General features: G+C 40.1%; 2 protein-coding genes across 5 annotated transcripts in view; one reads left to right on the forward strand and one right to left on the reverse strand.

Annotated features, from left to right (window-relative positions):
* Nucleotides 1-1,217, reverse strand: part of SLC37A3 (solute carrier family 37 member 3) — a 41,464-nt gene extending 40,247 nt beyond the window's left edge. Inside the window, exon 1 of the mRNA XM_058191250.1 lies at nt 1,131-1,217. The gene's annotated coding sequence lies outside the window, so the exon portion shown is untranslated. The remainder of the gene's footprint in view (nt 1-1,130) is intronic.
* Nucleotides 1,218-4,611: 3,394 nt separating this feature from the next.
* On the forward strand, nt 4,612-17,183 carry RAB19 (RAB19, member RAS oncogene family). Of its 4 annotated transcripts, none has more exons than XM_058191504.1 (5): nt 4,831-4,853; nt 7,198-7,290; nt 12,284-12,507; nt 13,799-13,982; nt 14,992-17,183. In XM_058191504.1, exons 3-5 carry the CDS (start codon nt 12,313-12,315, stop codon nt 15,255-15,257), a joined length of 645 nt encoding a protein of 214 aa, XP_058047487.1. In that variant the 5' UTR covers nt 4,831-4,853; nt 7,198-7,290; nt 12,284-12,312; the 3' UTR covers nt 15,258-17,183. The 4 variants fall into 4 exon arrangements, with proteins under 4 accessions (XP_058047488.1, XP_058047490.1, XP_058047487.1 ...); XM_058191506.1 differs by having other exon boundaries at nt 4,838-4,879; XM_058191505.1 differs by lacking the exons at nt 4,831-4,853; nt 7,198-7,290 and adding an exon at nt 4,612-4,797.
* The last annotated feature ends 396 nt before the right edge of the window (nt 17,184-17,579 follow it).

A 17,579-nucleotide genomic window follows, 5' to 3' on the forward strand; every position in this document is an offset into this window, starting at 1 on the left:
CAGAGGAATTATTGAGTCTGTCATTTGCACCTCTATAACTGTCTGGTTCGGTTCTGCAACCCAACAAGAAAAACACAGACTTCAGAGGATAATTAGAAGTGCAGAAAAAATAATTGCTACCAACCTGCCTTCCATTGAGGACCTGTATACTGCACGAATCAAGAAGAGGGCCGTGAAAATATTTGCAGATCCCTCACATCCTGGACATAAACTGTTTCAACTCCTACCCTCAAAACGACGCTATAGAGCACTGCACACCAGAACAACTAGACACAAGAACAGTTTTATCCTAAAGGCCATCACTCTGCTAAACAAATAATTCCATCAACACTGTCAGACTATTTACTGAATCTGCACTACTATTAATCGTCTCATAGTTCCCATCACCAATCTCTTTCCACTTATGACTGTATGACTATAACTTGTTGCTGGCAATCCTTATGATTTATATTGATATACTGACCATCAATTGTGTTGTAAATGTTGTACCTTGATGAAGGTATCTTTTCTTTTATGTACACTGAGAGCATATGCACCAAGACAAATTCCTTGTGTGTCCAATCACACTTGGCCAATAAAGAAATCTATTCTATTCTATTCTATTCTATTCTATATATGTTGTGTGTGCATATTCATATATAAAGAAAAATCCCCAAGGTTTTAAACCACGCATGAACACCCACACAAGCTCATTAAAAAACAGAAAGAAAGAAAGGTATGCAGCGAGCCCTTGATAAAGGTTTTGCAACGAACGGGGCAGATGTCCCTAGTTCAACTGCTACGTGGCAGAAAGTTGCTGTTCAAGGCAACCGCTGTCACAGACAACGGCGGAAAGCGCAAGCCGCAGGAACCAGCTGCCGAATCACGGAGGGATCAGGCCACCCCTGGAAAGTAAGCGGGAGGGCAGCCAGCACGGGAGCGGACCCGGCATGCCAATACTGCAAACCCAAGCCGGTGAACACGGTCCCCAGCAGGCTACGAGACAGCCGCCCACTCGCTCTCCGATCGCCCCATCTGTCACGGGGCAGCCGCTCCTCATCCCAAGCCGCCCCGCGCTCCCCACACCACCGCCTTAATTACACCCCGCCATCCCCTCCCTTCCGCGGAACCTCCACGTAAACACCGCTCACCTGTCCGCATTTCCAAGGCAACTTCCTGGAAGTCACATGACCGCCGCCTCTTCCGAGCTCGCGCTCCGCTTCTCCTTCCCTCCCTTTCTCTGCCCCCCCTCCACCCCGTTTCGTCTCCCTTCCTCGTGGTGCACTCTGGGAATTGCAGTCCCCTGGAATTCTCAAGGCACCTTCTGAAATAGCCCTGCCCCGGAGCCCGAAGGAAGAGGTTAAAAAAAAACGGGCCGGAAGGGAGCTCGTGGCTTTTGGTGGCGCGACCGACTGGTTGGGGGAGTGGGGGCATACGATGCAGGCTCTTGCCTGCTCATTCTAAAGGAGCCGCTACCGACCGATGGGTTCTTCTTCTTGGCTTCTGAGTAAACGTGAATACGGATCGGGCTGTTTTCAGACTTGCAGTCTGCTGAGTTGCACTGCAAAGTTAACTCGGGCGATGATTGAGTGCTGGTTCCACTTTAGGCTGGTTCCAGTTTGGACTGGTCTGCCTTCGAGTCCCCGCAATTTGCTCTGCAAGATTTCATAAGTGGTTTGCCATGTCCTCTTTTCTATGGCTGAAAGGGAGAGACACGGATTGCCCCAAGATCACTCCAAGGCATCAAGGTTGGAGACCCCTGACCAGTTTGGTTAAGAGGTTAAACCTCTTAACCAAACTGGTTCTAGGACTCAGGGGTCTCCAATCTTGGTAACTTTAAGCCTGGAGGACTTCAACTCCCAGCCTAGCTGGGGAATTCTGGGAGTTGAAGTCCACCAGGCTTAAAGTTGCCAAGATTGGCGACCCCTGCGTCTAGGTTTCTGTTTATTGGGAAGTAATTCATATTTAAATCACGCATATGCCAGACAGTAAATAGAAATAAATTGGGCTTCGGTTTCACTGACTCTACATCAATTACTAGCTGGTCCTCCCAAACGAACCTCTGACACATTTGAACTGAGGTGTGGTGTCAAAAAACCCTTCAAAAGTCATTTCAATTATCACTACACCTCTGTGTCTGCTGAAGTAATTGCTGAAGGCAGTTCTGTTAGATACCTCTTATCAGAACTTAATACATGCATTTTTGCCCTATATTGTTCTCGCTGGCCAGCAGCAGTTTTCCAGTTCGACGCACAATTCTTTTTTGTATCTGGAGGTTCTTGGATTCAGTGTGTGTGTGAACTATCCTCTGAAAATACTTAAGGTATATTCTTTCTAACCTGATACATGCCCTATAGGATCTCTTTGTATGCATACATTCCCTTGCCAAGTTCCTGCAGTTTTCTTGGCAAGGTTTTTGGAAGTGATTTGCAATTGCTGCCTTCTTCCTAGGGCTGAGAGAATAACTAGGCCAAGGTCGCCTAGAATGACTTTGTGCCTAAGACTGGACTAGAACATAGTCTCCCCTTTCTTAGCCTAGTGCTTTAACTACCACACCAAACTGGCTCTCGTAAGAGCTATAGTTGTGGTAATGAGGAAAGGCAAGCTATAGATCCCTGAGATCTTTACCAAGAAGAAAAGGAAAATAATGACTGAATAGATCATTATTGGGAAATAGCTATCAGTTCCTACCAACTACTAACTGAAATCTATTTGTATTTTAATCTGTATAAGTAAAAGCCTCATACACTAGAGGGGATATCTTCATTGCTTGTTCATTTCCATAGAGTTGTGGGAGGTTCTGTTTCTAAAGGTAAAGGTAAAGGTTTCCCTTGCACATATGTGCTAGTCGTTCCCGACTCTAGGGGGCAGTGCTCATCTCCGTTTCAAAGCCAAAGAGCCAGCGCTGTCCGAAGATGTCTCTGTGGTCATGTGGCCGGCATGACTAACTGCCAAAGGTGCAAAAAACGCTGTTACCTTCTCACCAAAGGTGGTCCCTATTTTTCTTCTTGCATTTTTTACGTACTTTTGAACTGCTAGGTTGTCAGAAGCTGGGACAAGTAACAGAAGTTCACAAACTGCCGACCTTTCAATTGACAAGCTCAGCATTTTAGACACTGAGTCATCGCGTCCCATTTTTATGTTTCTTAAAGGGGTAAAATGGGAGAAGTTTCACAGGTATAGCTCTTCCCTCCCCAATCCAGGGGAAGGTTACAGCAAAATCCCCATTTCCTCCCGATCAGCTGGGACTCAGGAGGCAGAGAATAGACGAAGGTGGGGCCAGTTAGAATTTTTACTACCAGTTCTATGAACTCAAAATTTCTGCTACCGGTTCTCCAGAACTGATCAGAACCTGCTGAAACCCACCTCTGGTATGACATCCATGTATTTAAAAGCTAAATCCTGGTTTTGCCATGTCATCTTTTAGAGTGCACTTCCCCATGTATTTTCAACAACTACAGGACAGGAAGGAAATACAGTAGATAGCAAAAGAATGCCTGTTGAACTTCTGCTTGTCAAGTCACTTAGGGGATTAGAGCACTGAGGCATTACAAATGGATAGCTGTAAGCCTACATCCTTAATGCATAAAATATTGATAACAACAGAAAAAGCCTCAAATGTGTGGAGGAAATGGAAATAGATAAACATGTTTTGTTGCAAAGTTTGAACAATGGTTTTCTTAGAGCCACTAGAATGAAATTGTTGATAGTTGGCTCTTTTTAGAAACCTGGAGAACTTTATTTTTCATGAAAGGAAAAAAATATAGAATGGTTTACAGAAATTCAATATTTCAAGTTTTACATTTGTAACTTTATGTACTATTTGCAACTATGTGAATGCAAATACTATATACTAGTCTTATCTTGCAACCAATATCTATCCACATATCTTGAGATCACATATTATGGGATCCTATCCTACAGGCAGATCTGATTGTAAGAGCACAGCCTGTTACTCTATGGTAGCAAAAACAAAACAAAAAACAAAAATTACCGAGTCTGATAGCATCTTTTACAACTCATACATTTTACTAAAGGCATAAGCTTTCATGAATTGCAGCTCACTTAATCAGTTGTTCATGCTTATGCCTTTTAATAAAATTTATTAGCTGGAAAAGATGCCATAGACCTGCTGACATTTTTATTCTAATTAGTAAATAAATTTAGAAAGAGTTGAACTAGATTATTTAAAAAAGAAGGTTGGCAACAAGATTTTGCTTTTAGGATATTTGATTTGAAGTTTGTTTCTCCTTTTCCACTTAGAATTTCAAATATATATTCAAAATGATCACATAGAATGTTAAGCTTTTTAAAAAAAAACAAGGCAGGTATAAAATTACCACAATTAAATTAATGCAGCAGCTCTTTTGTCTGCTCTAGGCTTATTCTCGTTCGACAGTGTGTGGTCTCCTAAATCATTATGTAATACAGTTCTTTGTATATTTACTTACAAGACATCCCATGCAATTCAGCAGGATTTACTCATATGTAAGGACATGCCAGTTTGTAGTATTTTCTGTCTTGTGTCATCTGAGGATATACACATAATAAACATGCAATAACGCAATTTCCTTTGCAGACGTAGTAAAGTTTAAATGAGGAAGTGATTCCCACCCCCTTAAACTTCTAATCTGGTAACGTCTCTTTTATATGCGGTGTTTCTTTTTAAAAAAAAAACAAGGTTTGAGTGGGTCAGGTTCATGTCACCAGCAGGAAACCGAAAGACGTTGAATTTATGAACTACATTTCCCATCAGGCGGTAAGAAAACTAGAAAAGGTGGGAGGAGAATAGAAAGAAAGCTGTACCTGTTCATGCAGGTAAGACAAAAGGGTGAATAAGGGGTGAATTGGCGCTTAAAGAAGCAAGGATTCTGGTACTTTAGGATATCATATAACTTATGTTGAGTACTTAAAGTTTTACTTTGTTGTTGGTATTTGTTGGGTTTTGCGGGGGAATTTTTTTTTTATTTTGGTGAAAACAGGTTGCTGAAAACAGGAAAGGTAGAAAAAGGAAACAAGGATAGTTTCGATGGTTAAGATGTTGATAATGGGAAATGGTCTGCTGTGTTTATTTTTGGTTGTCAGTAAGTAGATATATCAGCATGTGACAAACTTACAAAGGAAAGACAGCAGGAAGGAAAGAAGTGAAAACCCTATTCTCTCTTTTTGCCCTTAATGGTGATTTATGTTTGTACTCTTTTAAACCAGCTGCCTTTATACACATGCAAAGATTTTACTGAAGTATGGAGTAGCAAGAAAGCAATCTCTATTTTCCAAAACTTTGAAGAAGAAATTATCTGTTTGGATAGGTAATTGCAGCTATGCAGTAAATGTTATTATTCAGAGGCCAGCATGCTTTGCTTTTTATTTGGTTTAACGTTCTATTTATTTCAGTGTGGGAAGAGAGTATCGTTTTAAAAAGTTCTAGAAGCTCAAGAGCAAGCAGTTGCAGCTGAGTGCACAATTGTATCTGATAATTAAATAGTTAAATTGCTTGCTGTATCACTATCAAAAGCTTGGGCAAGAGACAATCTACTCTTACATTCAGAGCTCAAATGATTAGAGGAAAGATAGACATTTTTGTGAAACTTTGTCTGATTTCCCCATTTTAACCACTTGTGGTTTCCTAATATTCTTTTAATAAGCTTCTTCTCATAGTCAAGCATCTAACCACAATCAACTCAGGCAGGGATAGGCAGCTTACGCACCACAACCAACTTTGGTGTAACATCATTGGTTTTCTTCTCAGAATGTCTTTTCAAAAATACCTCATATTCATCAATTAAAAATGATGAGTCACAGTGGTTAAATACTTTTAATTCACAGTGTGCCAAAGTAGACCCAAGTTTTGGCTAAGAGGATAGAGAATCTGCAGCACAGAGAATGTGACGGGGGAAAGAACTTTACCCATTAGCTTTCTAGACAATACGTTTTTCCTAACCATTTTTCTACTTTTCTGCTGTGATTGTATAAGCCTCATTTGGCTACTATTTTGAGTATTTTTTTGATGGCCACCAATTGAAAAGGTCTTCCAACTCTAACAGAGTTGGAAGGGATCTTGGAGGTATTCTAGTCCAACCCCTTGCCCATGTAGGAAATGATCATTTCAACAAATGGTTGTCTAATCTCTAGTGATGGAACACCCACAGTTCTGGAGACAAGTGGTTCCACCGATTAATTGTCCTGTCAGGAAATTTCTCCTTAGTTCTAGGTTGGTTCTGTCCTTGATTAGTTTCCATCCGTTGCTTCTTGTTCTGCCTTCAGGTGCTTTGGAGAATAGCTTGACCCCCTAACTCTGCAGTAGTGGTGCAACATCTGACTGAAAGTGGATTACCATTCTTCTATTACATGGTGAAATGGAGGTATCGAGAGCAGCTGCCTGTACTCCTCACAATAGCTGCCCATAGTTTGCAGACAGGATTCTTGTAATATGTTTTTAGTAGGACCACAGTATTAGTCGGTCTCAAATAGCATTACTGGAAGGTTACCAGGGTCTGGCTGTATATAAATATTTTTAAACGGAGTGTCCATAGTGCTACAGGAAACCTTAAGGAACAGCATCTATTTCGTTGATTCTGATGTGTAGACAGGGAAAGAAAAAGGGAAGCAGTTGCGTAAAATCAGAGGTTGTTTATAATATAATACATAACAACAGAGTTGGAAGGGACCTTGGAGGCCTTCTAGTCCAACCCCCTGCCCAGGCAGGAAACCCTACACCATCTCAGTCAGATGGTTATCCAACATTTTCTTAAAAATTTCCAGTGTTGGAGCATTCACAACTTCTGCAGGCAAGTCGTTCCACTTATTAATTGTTCTAACTGTCAGGAAATTTCTCCTTAGTTCTAAGTTGCTTCTTTCTTTGATCAGTTTCCACCCATTGCTTCTTGTTCTACCCTCAGGTGCTTTGGAGAATAGCCCGACTCCCTCTTCTTTGTGGCAGCCCCTGAGATATTGGAACACAGCTATCATGTCTCCCCTAGTCCTTCTTTTTGTTAAACTAGACATACCCAGTTCCTGCAACCGTTCTTCATATGTTTTAGCCTCCAGTCCCCTAATCATCTTTGTTGCTCTTCTCTGCATTCTTTCTAGTGTCTCAACATCTTTTTTACATCGTGGCGACCAAAACTGGATGCAATATCCAAGTGTGGCCTTACCAAGGCATTATAAAGTGGCACTAACACTTCACGTGATCTTGATTCTATCCCTCTGTTTATGCAGCCCAGAACTGCGTTGGCTTTTTTAGCAGCTGCTGCACACTGCTGGCTCATATCTAAATGGTTATCCACTAGGACTTCAAGATCCCTCTCACAGGTACTACTATTGAGCAAGGTGCCACATATACGGTACCGGTGCATTTCGGTTTTTTTGCCTAAATGTAGAACCTTACTTTTTTCACTGTTGAATTTCATTTTGTTAGATAGCGCCCAATGTTCAAGTCTGTCAAGATCTTTCTGTAACTTGAGCCTATCTTCTGGAGTGTTGGCTATTCCTGCCAGCTTGGTGTCATCTGCAAATTTTATGAGTTCCCCATCTATCCCCTCATCCCAGTCATTGATGAAGATGTTGAAGAGTACTGGGCCTAAAACAGAGCCTTGGGGTACTCCACTGCATACTTCCCTCCATGTGGATGTAGTTCCGTTGGGGACTACACGTTGAGTGCGGTTGGTCAGCCGGTTACGAATCCATCTGGTGGTGGTGCTGTCTAACCCACATTTTTCTACTTTATCTAGTAGTAGGTTATGGTCTACTTTATCAAATGCTTTACTGAAGTCCAAGTAAATTATATCGACAGCATTCCTCTGGCCCACTAATTTTGTCATTTTGTCAAAGAATGCGATAAGATTAGTCTGGCATGATCTGTTTTTGACAAACCCATGTTGGCTTTTGGTTATTACTTTGTTTGCTTCTAGGTGTTCACTGATTCGTTGCTTGATTATCTTTTCTAGAATCTTCCCCAGTATTGAGGTCAGGCTGATAGGTCTATAGTTTCCTGGATCTGTTTTTTTTTCCTTTTTTGAAGATGGGAACTACATCAGCTCTTTTCCAGTCCTCTGGCAGCTCCCCTGTGCTCCAGGATCTTTGAAAGATATAGTTCAGTGGTTCTGAGATCACGTCTGCCAGTTCCTTCAGAACCTTGGGGTGTAATCCATCCGGTCCTGGTGATTTGAACTCATCTAGGGTAGACAGGTGTTCACTTACCATTTTCTTCCCTATTTTAACTTGTGTTTCTAATCTGTTTTTTGTAGTGCTGTTTTTGATAGGTTGGATTGTTTTTTCCTTTTGTGTAAAGACAGATGTAAAATATGAGTTAAGTAGATATGCTTTCTCCCTGTTGCTTTTCATCTTCTTGCCACTTTCTCCCAGCAATGGGCCAATTGTTTCCTTGACTTTTTTCTTGTTTTTAACATGTTGGAAGAAGCTTTTTTGTTATTTTTTACTTTTGTCGCTAGCCTTTGTTCATTGTGAGCCTTAGCTTTCCTCACTTCATCTTTACAGGCTCGGACTATTTGCTGATATTCTGCCTTAGTTATTTGCCCCTCTTTCCACTTTTTATATTTGTCCTTTTTGTCTTTCAATTTGTCAGATAGTTCTTTATGCATCCATGCTGGTTTCTTTTGAGATCTATTATTTTTCTTCTTCCTTGGTATTGTGTTAGACTGCGCTTTTATAATCTCACTTTTCAAAATTTCCCAAGCTTCTTGAGTTGTTTTTCCCCTGAGGATTCTCATCCACTGAATCCTTCTCAAGCTCTCTCTAAGTTTATTGAAATTAGCTGTCTTAAAGTCCAAGACTCTAGTTTGACTTTGTTCTACTACTTGTGTTTGCTTAATGTCGAATTCCAATATAGCGTGGTCACTTGCCCCCAAGGTTCCTGTAGCTTCAACACCTTCTATCATTTCATCTCTGTTAAATCCAGTATGGCTGATCCCCTTGTCGCCTTCTCTATTTTTGGGGAAACAAAGTTGTCTGCTAGGTTTGTTAGGAACCTGTTGGATCTTCCACTTGGTGCAGAGTTTGTTTCCCAGTTGATGTCAGGGTAGTTAAAATCCCCCATACTACTGTGATGTGCTTCCTACATACCTTAGTTAGCTGACTAACAAAAAGTTCATCTACTTCCTCTGTTTGGTTGGGTGGCCTATAGTATAGACCTATGGCAATATCGTTTTTCACCCCTTTTATATTGACCCAAATACATTCAAGATGATTTTCATCATTGTTGTGCTCTATTTCTGTAGAGATGTAGTTATTTCTTATATATAGTGCAACTCCACCTCCTCTTTTATTTGGTCTATTTCTTTTAAATAATTTATATCCCTCTAGCTGTATGTTCCATTTGTCAGTTTCATCCCACCAAGTTTCTGTAATGGCAACAATATCATATCTGCCCTCATTTACTTGAATTTCTAATTCACCCTGTTTATTCCTCATACTCTGTGCATTGGTGTATAGACATTTGAGTCCATTTGGATTGACCTTGTGTTTACTGTCTACATAACCTGTGTTGACAGATTTAACCTGTGTTGACAGCTTTAACACGTGAATAATACCTCAGCTTTCTAAATATCTGAGGTAGAATGGTTGCACGGTATCTCTTTGGATGCACTCTGTCACTTCGATCTTGTTCAGTCACCCTGGATCAGTCAACAGTGTTACTTTTCACCTTCTCTTTTAAGTTTTTATGATCATAATGCAGGCCAGAATCTGTTTTCCTTAAAAAAAAAAAAAAATACAGGAGAGCAACTGTAGTTCTGCTGCTACACCACTTTTCTCTTCTGCAGAGAAACAGACAGATAAAAGAATCCCTGGGACGACTTTCTGACTGGCTAATTGTATTGACCAATAATAATAACAAAAAGTAACAATAACAGCAGCACTAGGCCCTTTTAAACTTTTCATTATCTTGCTATCACCTTCCAAGTAAAGTGTTTTTGAGTTATCTTTCTCAAAGAACTTTCCCCATTGCTGAGGTGAAATGGTATTTCACCTCAGCCTGGAACTAGTTTGTGGTATGGTAGTGTGTTGATAAGGAGAATTCTGTGGAGGATCACATGCAAAAAAACCCCAAAAAACTTTGAGTGGTTGTTGTTTTTTAATACCTTTAAAATGAGTTCTGCTTCAGTTTCCACTATGAAAGAGAATAAAGAGTAGGGCCTCTTAAGTGGTGGCAGTGGCACCATTATAGTACAATATTCTCATCTAATTTTATTTTTCTGTTAACATGTCTGCCTTCTAAAAATATTCCCAAGCAAAGCTGTTTGTTTGAGGGTGTTTTTTTCAACTACATGTTAAGAAAAGGATTTTTCTGGCTGCATTTCTACATGTTAAGAAAAGGATTTTTCTCCTTTTCTGGCTGCATTTCTGGTGATGAATTTGAAAAATAAATACTAAAGTTTTTAATTTCCCCCCAAAATGATTCATTCTTTCTTTCTTTCTTTCTTTCTTTCTTTCTTTCTTTCTTTCTTTCTTTCTTTCTTTCTTTCTTTCTTTCTTCCTTCCTCTTTCTTCCTTCCTTTCTTTCTCTCTCTCTCTTTCCCTTCCTTCCTTCCTTCCCCCCTTTCTCTCTCTCCTTCCTTCCTTCCTTCCTTCCTTCCTTCCTTCCTTCCTTCCTTCCTTCCTTCCTTCCATTTAGTACAAGATTTTAATATTAACATGACATACATGTGATAGAGAACCAATTTGATGTTAAGGCACCAGGCTTGAAACCTGTGAGTTCTAATTCCGTCTTTAAGCACAAAACCATCTAGGTGACCTTGGTCTGGTCTCTCACTCTCAGACCTAGGAAGGAAGGTGAACCACTTCCAAAATCTTTTCAAGATATGTACAAACTGAAGAGATTTCGGAGAGTAGTCCAGTTCAACACTGATTTGAAGACACAAGTCAAAACAAAAATTATGATGTATTTAATGTATGATGGGGATGGGGAATTTGTCCAATTGTATTATTTCCTTTAGCTTAAATGGGAAACACTGCAATCTTATTTAAAGTTTCTTATTAAAGAAAACGTTAAATCTTGATCAGCTTTAGATTTCGCAAGCATTGGTTTTAGCAGTAGGCTAAAAGGTTCAGCTTCTTCAACATACCACTGCAATAGCCTCTATGGCCTCTTTCTGAAGACGATGGATTTCAACAAGAGTTGAATTGCCACACAATTTTGTATCTAGGAAAGCAGCCATACTGGAAAAATGGTGAATACCCTCTGGCAAACCTCATTTTTGGCTACAGGTGCTTCTGGGGTAGTGAATTTTTCTATTGACTTTAGGAATACCAATAAGTCCTTGGTTAATGAGGTTATATAATTATAACCAGAATTTATGTTATTAAGTGATGCAGTCATAGAGCGTGATATCACATAGCCCAGTGGTGAAATCCTACCGGTTCGCACTGGTTTCGGTGAACTGGTAATAAAAAAAAGCTACCGGTTGGTCTGAATCTGTATTTCTGATGATCAGCTGTGCTGCACGATTTAAAATTGTTAAAATCCTCTTTCTAGTGAATCTAAATCGTGCGGCATAGCTGTTCTCCCCCTCACTGTTCTATTTACCTTCCCAAGCCTCCTTTTTCCACACGTAGCACGTGTTTGGCACATACTGTGCGTGCGCGCAGCATGCATTTGGCACGCACTGCACATGTGTGCGCAGTGTGCATTTTGTGCGCCCTGTGCATGTGTGCGCAGCATGCATTTTGCACACGCAGCATGCGCTTGGCACGCGCAGCAAACTGATAGCAAACTGGGGAGAATTTCACCATTGACGTAGCCATGCTACGTAGCAATGGCAGTTCCAGCAGTGCCTGGTTACCATTGTTAAGTGAGAACTGTGTGGGTCCTTAAATGAAGACCTCATATAATGGTGACTTCCATGTTTCTGCCACGTTTCCCATTGAATTTGCTTGTGGGAAGCTGTCAAGGAAATTTACAAATAGTTGCAAATAGCATTCACATGACTGGGAGACTTCTGAGTTGGTTGCTTGGGCACCTGGATCAAAATCATGTAACCACAAGGGTATTGCAGTGGCCAGAACTTCGAGGACTAGTCATAACTATCACTTGTTCATCATCCTCAAAAGTTTGAAGTGTCATTGAATAAGGGGTTGTTAAACAAGGACCATCTGTAGTAACTAAGAAGTCTTATTTGTTTACAAAAGAACTCATGAATCTGCTAAATGAGAAGAGGAATACATGACTTGTGTGCACCACCAAATTATCAAAACCATTTAAGTGACTTGTAATTTAATTAGGTTTTTAAATGTACGCTGGTTTGCATTTTTGCGTTCATTGTCCCCCTCCCTTCCCCCATTGATCTAGGGCCAAAGTTCTCAAAACTCTAGAATATCATGGCTTTCACCAATGCAGAGATGGATGATGCGTTTGACTACCTGTTCAAGATCATTCTGATTGGAGACTCAAATGTAGGGAAAACATGTGTGGTCCATCGCTTCAAGTCTGGACAATACCATACCAAGCAGCAAAACACTATTGGGGTTGACTTTACAGTGCGTTCCCTGGAAATTGATGGCAAGAAGGTGAAGGTGAGTGATATATCTCTACTGTGTCTTTTCAAGATTGATAGGATTTTTCCACCCAGTCATTAGCCTCACGCTTCTCATCTTTCCTGCACTTTCATGCCATTGTATGAATATCTCTATAGCTGCTCCCTGGGCTTTGGGTAATGAGAAAAGAAAGAAGGCAGTTTAACTGGGCAGCAGAGGAGAGGTAAAACTTGAATTTTAGCCAGTGCCCCATCCTCATACTTATTATAACCTTACAACTTCAATGACTGGGCCAAGAAAACAGTAGTGTACGTCCAAGCATTTCTAAAGACAGGGGAAGGGAATAAGTCCTGGTTTTCATGGAATGGGGAAAATCCCGGAAGTTGGGAAATCACATGAGCCAGGAGATCCAGGCATGTTTTCTAGATCCAGAGAAGGCTAGTATAAAAATAATTTTTCAAAATTTAGTTTGTCAAGCATGTACAAGATAACAGGTATAAGTATAAACATGACCATGAACACAGGAAATGAGTACAAATAAATGGGGACAGTAGGACAGGGACGGTAGGCATGCTGGTGCGCTTATGCATGATCTCTTAGGAATGGGGTGAGGTCCATGGTAGACAGTTTAAGGTTGAACCTGTGGGGGTTTGAGGATGTAACAACAGAGTCGGGTAGAGCTTTCCAGGCGTTGACCACTCTGTTTCTGAAGTTGTATTTTCTGCAATCGAGTTTGGAACAGTTTACCTTGAGTTTGTATCTATTGTTTGCCCATGTATTATTGAGGTTGAAACTGAAGTAGTCGTTGACAGGTAGGACGTTGTAGCAGACAATTTTGTGTACTATGCCATACACCGACTGTAGGCGGTGCAGTTCCAGATTGTCCAAGCCCAAAATTTCAAGCCTGGTGGCATAAGATATTCTATTGTGAGCAGAAGAGTGAAGTACTCTTCTCATGAAATACCTCTGGACCTGCTCAATTGTATTAATGTCCGATATACAGTGTGGATACCAGGCAGATGAGTTGTATTCAAGAATTGGTCTGGCAAAGGTTTTGTATGCCCTACATACAAAAATATTTGGCAGCATCTTTTCTACAGCAACAGTTGGGATAATTCTTCCCAAAGATCTAGAGTACCCAAGTCACAAAAAGCTTTGAATACAGCTATACATCACTTGCCTGAGAATAGCTGTGTTAGGGATTTTACTGTAAATATAGTCAGACAAGACTAAGATAGAGGAGTTGTAGCTGAGCAACCATTTCTAGCATTTAGGTGTTTGGAGAGACCATTTCTGTTTCTGCCTCTATTTAATTTCCTTCCAATTTCAGATACAAGTGTGGGATACGGCAGGCCAAGAACGCTTCCGGACAATAACTCAAAGTTATTATCGCAGTGCCCATGGTGCTATTCTTGCCTATGATATAACCAAAAGATCTACATTTGAGTCTATTCCTCATTGGATTTATGAAATTGAAAAATATGGTGCAGCAAACTTGGTCTTAATGTTGATTGGTAAGTTCTGAAGTCCATCTCATCTCTGCCCCTCTTAGTTCAAAAGTTTGAGAGTTACTTTTAACATGAAGGAGGAAAAATAGTACTTATTTTACTGAAACAGAATTAGTGGGCAAGAATTATAGAAGACTTTGTATAAATATCTAAAGAGAAAATTTATTTCCCAGTTACTGATTTCGTGTTGTAAGAGATGCCGTTCTAAGTTTACCTTATTAGCACATGAATCCTCTTAGCTACATAGTAATGAATTCTAGGTAAAGTACTAAAATCAAAATGATGTGTCAAAACATTAGAATTATAATGAGTCTCTTGTTCGATATAGAGAAAAAAATTCTGTAGAGAAAGAAATTGAGAAAAAAAATCAGCATCTTTTGTGTTAAAATATGAATACCATAGGGCTAGACAATTAAATGATCAATAATTATTATATGAATTGTGGCAGGAAAGGTGGTAAAATGGGGCAAAATTCACTTACCAAATGTCTTGCTTAGCGACAGAAATTGTGGGCTCAATTGTGGTCGTTAAGTCGAGGACTACTGTACCTGTATCATGTTGCCTTATACGGCCACCCATTTTTGTTGGCTCTGAAGTGGTCCTCGGCATATGGCAGGCTATTGCCGTGGCTGTTCAGGGTGTATCCTCTTGAGAATTCAACATAGATATCTCTGGGACTGGGAACTTTAAATGACAGTATGTGTGTCATGCTACAGCGATGCACACTCTGTAAATTTGCATCAGCTGCACACACAACTGTGTATCAAATTTGCATCATTCACGCAATAATTTTATGACATGTCATCAAGGTTTGTGCCACCTATGATCCTCTTACAGCTGCCAGGGCAACAGGAGAGAAAATGTGAGGAGTAAGACCACTGTGGAAGGAGGAGCAAGGAGATGGCATAAGAATGCTATGCTTCCTGGGTTTGCTTCATGTTTTTTTCCCCCTGCTTCATTTATTTGCCCCAACTATCCACTGGAAATCTAAACATGGTTTTAATCCAATTTAAAGGGAACAAATCAGATGAATCAGAGAAACGGCAAGTCCTGTTTGAAGACGCTTGCACATTGGCAGAGAAACACGGTCTTCTGGCTGTACTGGAGACCTCAGCCAAGGAGGCCCAAAATATTGATGAGGTTTTTATCTTGATGGCTAAGGAACTGATGGCTAGGAACACCTTACAACTTCATGGGGAGAATGGATCTTCACACTACATCCATCTGGATTCTAGGCCAGTGATGGTTTCACAGACTGAGACATCCAGCTGCTCATGTTGATCAAAAGCTACATAGCCCAACACTCTCTTCCATTATAAGAATTTCCACGTGTAACTCCACTGTATCATCCTGACGCCATGCCATCGTTGCTGAACGTTGTTCTTTGGAAATAGGCGGCTTCTTGTTTCCACTAATCAGCAACAAACACTGGATGAAGGACTTTTTCTGGCAGATATGAGTTGATACAGAGAAGATTGTGAATATTTCTGATAAGCCACTTTCTATCAGTCCTTGGCTGCCTTTCCCTGGTGGCTATGATAAAATAAGGTTGGGTTTCTTGTACTTATATAAAATTGAGCAATTGAGTCAAATTATTGTGAGTAAATACTCAATCTTTTTTTTTTAAGAAATAGAAATCTAAGCAAGTACAAAAAAAGTTCTGCAGGGTTTTCTGCCTATCTAAGAAATGCCTCTGTCTAGTCAGTTTCCTATCTCGGATTACTATAATAATGTCTGTTTAAATTGAAGTTTAACAAGGTAATCTTATTTAGTGTGTATTTTGGCTTCCTTAACTGTTTGACTTTGTGCAGCCCACAGATTACCAGGGAATGATTGTGATGGTCAAGTGATATACCTAAAGGTGCATGGAGAATATCCTGGAGTGAAATTAAATGTTGATTTCAGTTATGTCATTTTTTTTCTAGCATGTGTAACAACTACTTAAGAGATGGTTTCACAAAACCAAGACTTATACAGACCAGTAGTTGGTTTCAATTTAGTTTGCTACGGGTTCGCTCGTGCGCATGTGATGCTTCTGCATATGTGCAGAAGCGTCCAGGTAGGTGAGCGGAACCTCCCACCGCCGCCACTACTGGTTTGCCCAATTCAGGGCGAACCGGTAGCAACCCACCACTGATACAGACCATTCCAGAAATATACTGAAACTACAAGCACTAAAGTGCGTTTTTAATCAGTTACCATAAATATGATAAACTATATACGGTACTGTAGCTTTTTTTTAAATAATAGCACTTAGCAGCTTTTAATATTTATCATAATTTATTGCTAGTAAGTTTTCAGTAAGTCAAAAGTCAATATAGCAACATTTCAAGATTACTGGAAGGCATTTGTCAATGTTCAGCATCATAATAGCTTAGTGGTAAATTTTTTACTACTTGATTATGGGCAGGCTGATGTCACTGACCATGGTATTAATAATCAAAGAACTGAGTTCTCTTTTTTAGGTATTTGTGATTCCTTTGTCTTGGCCAAGCAAGGCATTTTTAAAGAAATAATTCCAAGTTTATTTCTTAAGGTAGAGAGAGTCTGTGAGTTTTCTGTTTTCATTAAGTGCTTTTTGTGCTTGCCAACTTGATAAAAAGACATTGGGGGAAGAAATGAAATAATCACTAAATTGGCTCTCCAGATACACTAGGCATTCTGGGACTTGTAGTCCCAATGCATCTGGAAAGTATGGGTTTGGGGAAGACCTGCCTCAGTACAGTGTTGGTTTATCTTTAATCTTTGTTTTAAAGTCAAATTCCTCAGATTTACATTTTTATAATATAAGAAAATTTGGTATATATTTATTGATGTTTTATTTCCTATTATCCACGCCCAAGAGTTTGTTGCTGAATTGCCTAATTTTAAAGGGAAAGGTTGATTCTCTAACTAGCACTGAATAACTACTACTGATATATATTTAAAAGCCTTTCCTTTTTACATAATTTTAAGGTAAAATGAAGAGTCTAATAAATAAGGGGATTTTTCCATTATTGCTGAAATAATGTATCATTATGGAAATAAACTAGACAGAATGAAATTTAACATTTGTTTTAAAAAAACCAACATGGATCAGATACTCAAATACATGGTATTTGTGTGGATTTACTCATTATGCTAAGTGATAGCTTTTATTGCATGATTTGTTAAAATAAGACATAATTGAGTGGGCTATTAAATGAGCTAAACAAAAATATAATTGGCTAGTGCAGGGATGTCAAAGTATTTCATTGAGGGCAGCATCAGGGTTGTGTTTAACCTCGAGGGGCCGGGGTGGGTGTAGCCAGCTTGACGTCACTCATGTCGGGGGCGCCTGGGGCCCCCTGAGTGCTCTGCCAGAGAAAATGGGCTTCTGATCTCTGTTTTTGGTTGCGAGGGCCTTCTGCAACCCTCTGCCAGCAAAAATGGTGCTTGGGAGGGCCGCTCCATTTTTGTTGGCAGAGGCACCACGGGCCAGTCTTTCACTGTTTCCAGGATAGCCCCGTGGGCCAGACCTAAGCATCCCATGGGCCAAATCTGGCCCACGGGCCTTGAGTTTGACACCCCTGGGCCACAATGTTTTGTATAAAACTAGCCAGTTTGGTTAGTTTATGATTGAGT

This window comes from Ahaetulla prasina, chromosome 7 (assembly GCF_028640845.1).
Source record: "Ahaetulla prasina isolate Xishuangbanna chromosome 7, ASM2864084v1, whole genome shotgun sequence".
NCBI lineage: Eukaryota > Metazoa > Chordata > Lepidosauria > Squamata > Colubridae > Ahaetulla > Ahaetulla prasina.

Bases quoted from the DNA above. Each gene is read 5' to 3' on its own strand.
- RAB19 (XM_058191505.1), top strand. From the start codon at position 12,313: ATGGCTTTCACCAATGCAGAGATGGATGATGCGTTTGACTACCTGTTC. The intron at 12,508-13,798 runs GTGAGTGATATA...TTCCAATTTCAG, and splicing joins TTGATGGCAAGAAGGTGAAG to ATACAAGTGTGGGATACGGC. The intron at 13,983-14,991 runs GTAAGTTCTGAA...TCCAATTTAAAG, and splicing joins CTTGGTCTTAATGTTGATTG to GGAACAAATCAGATGAATCA.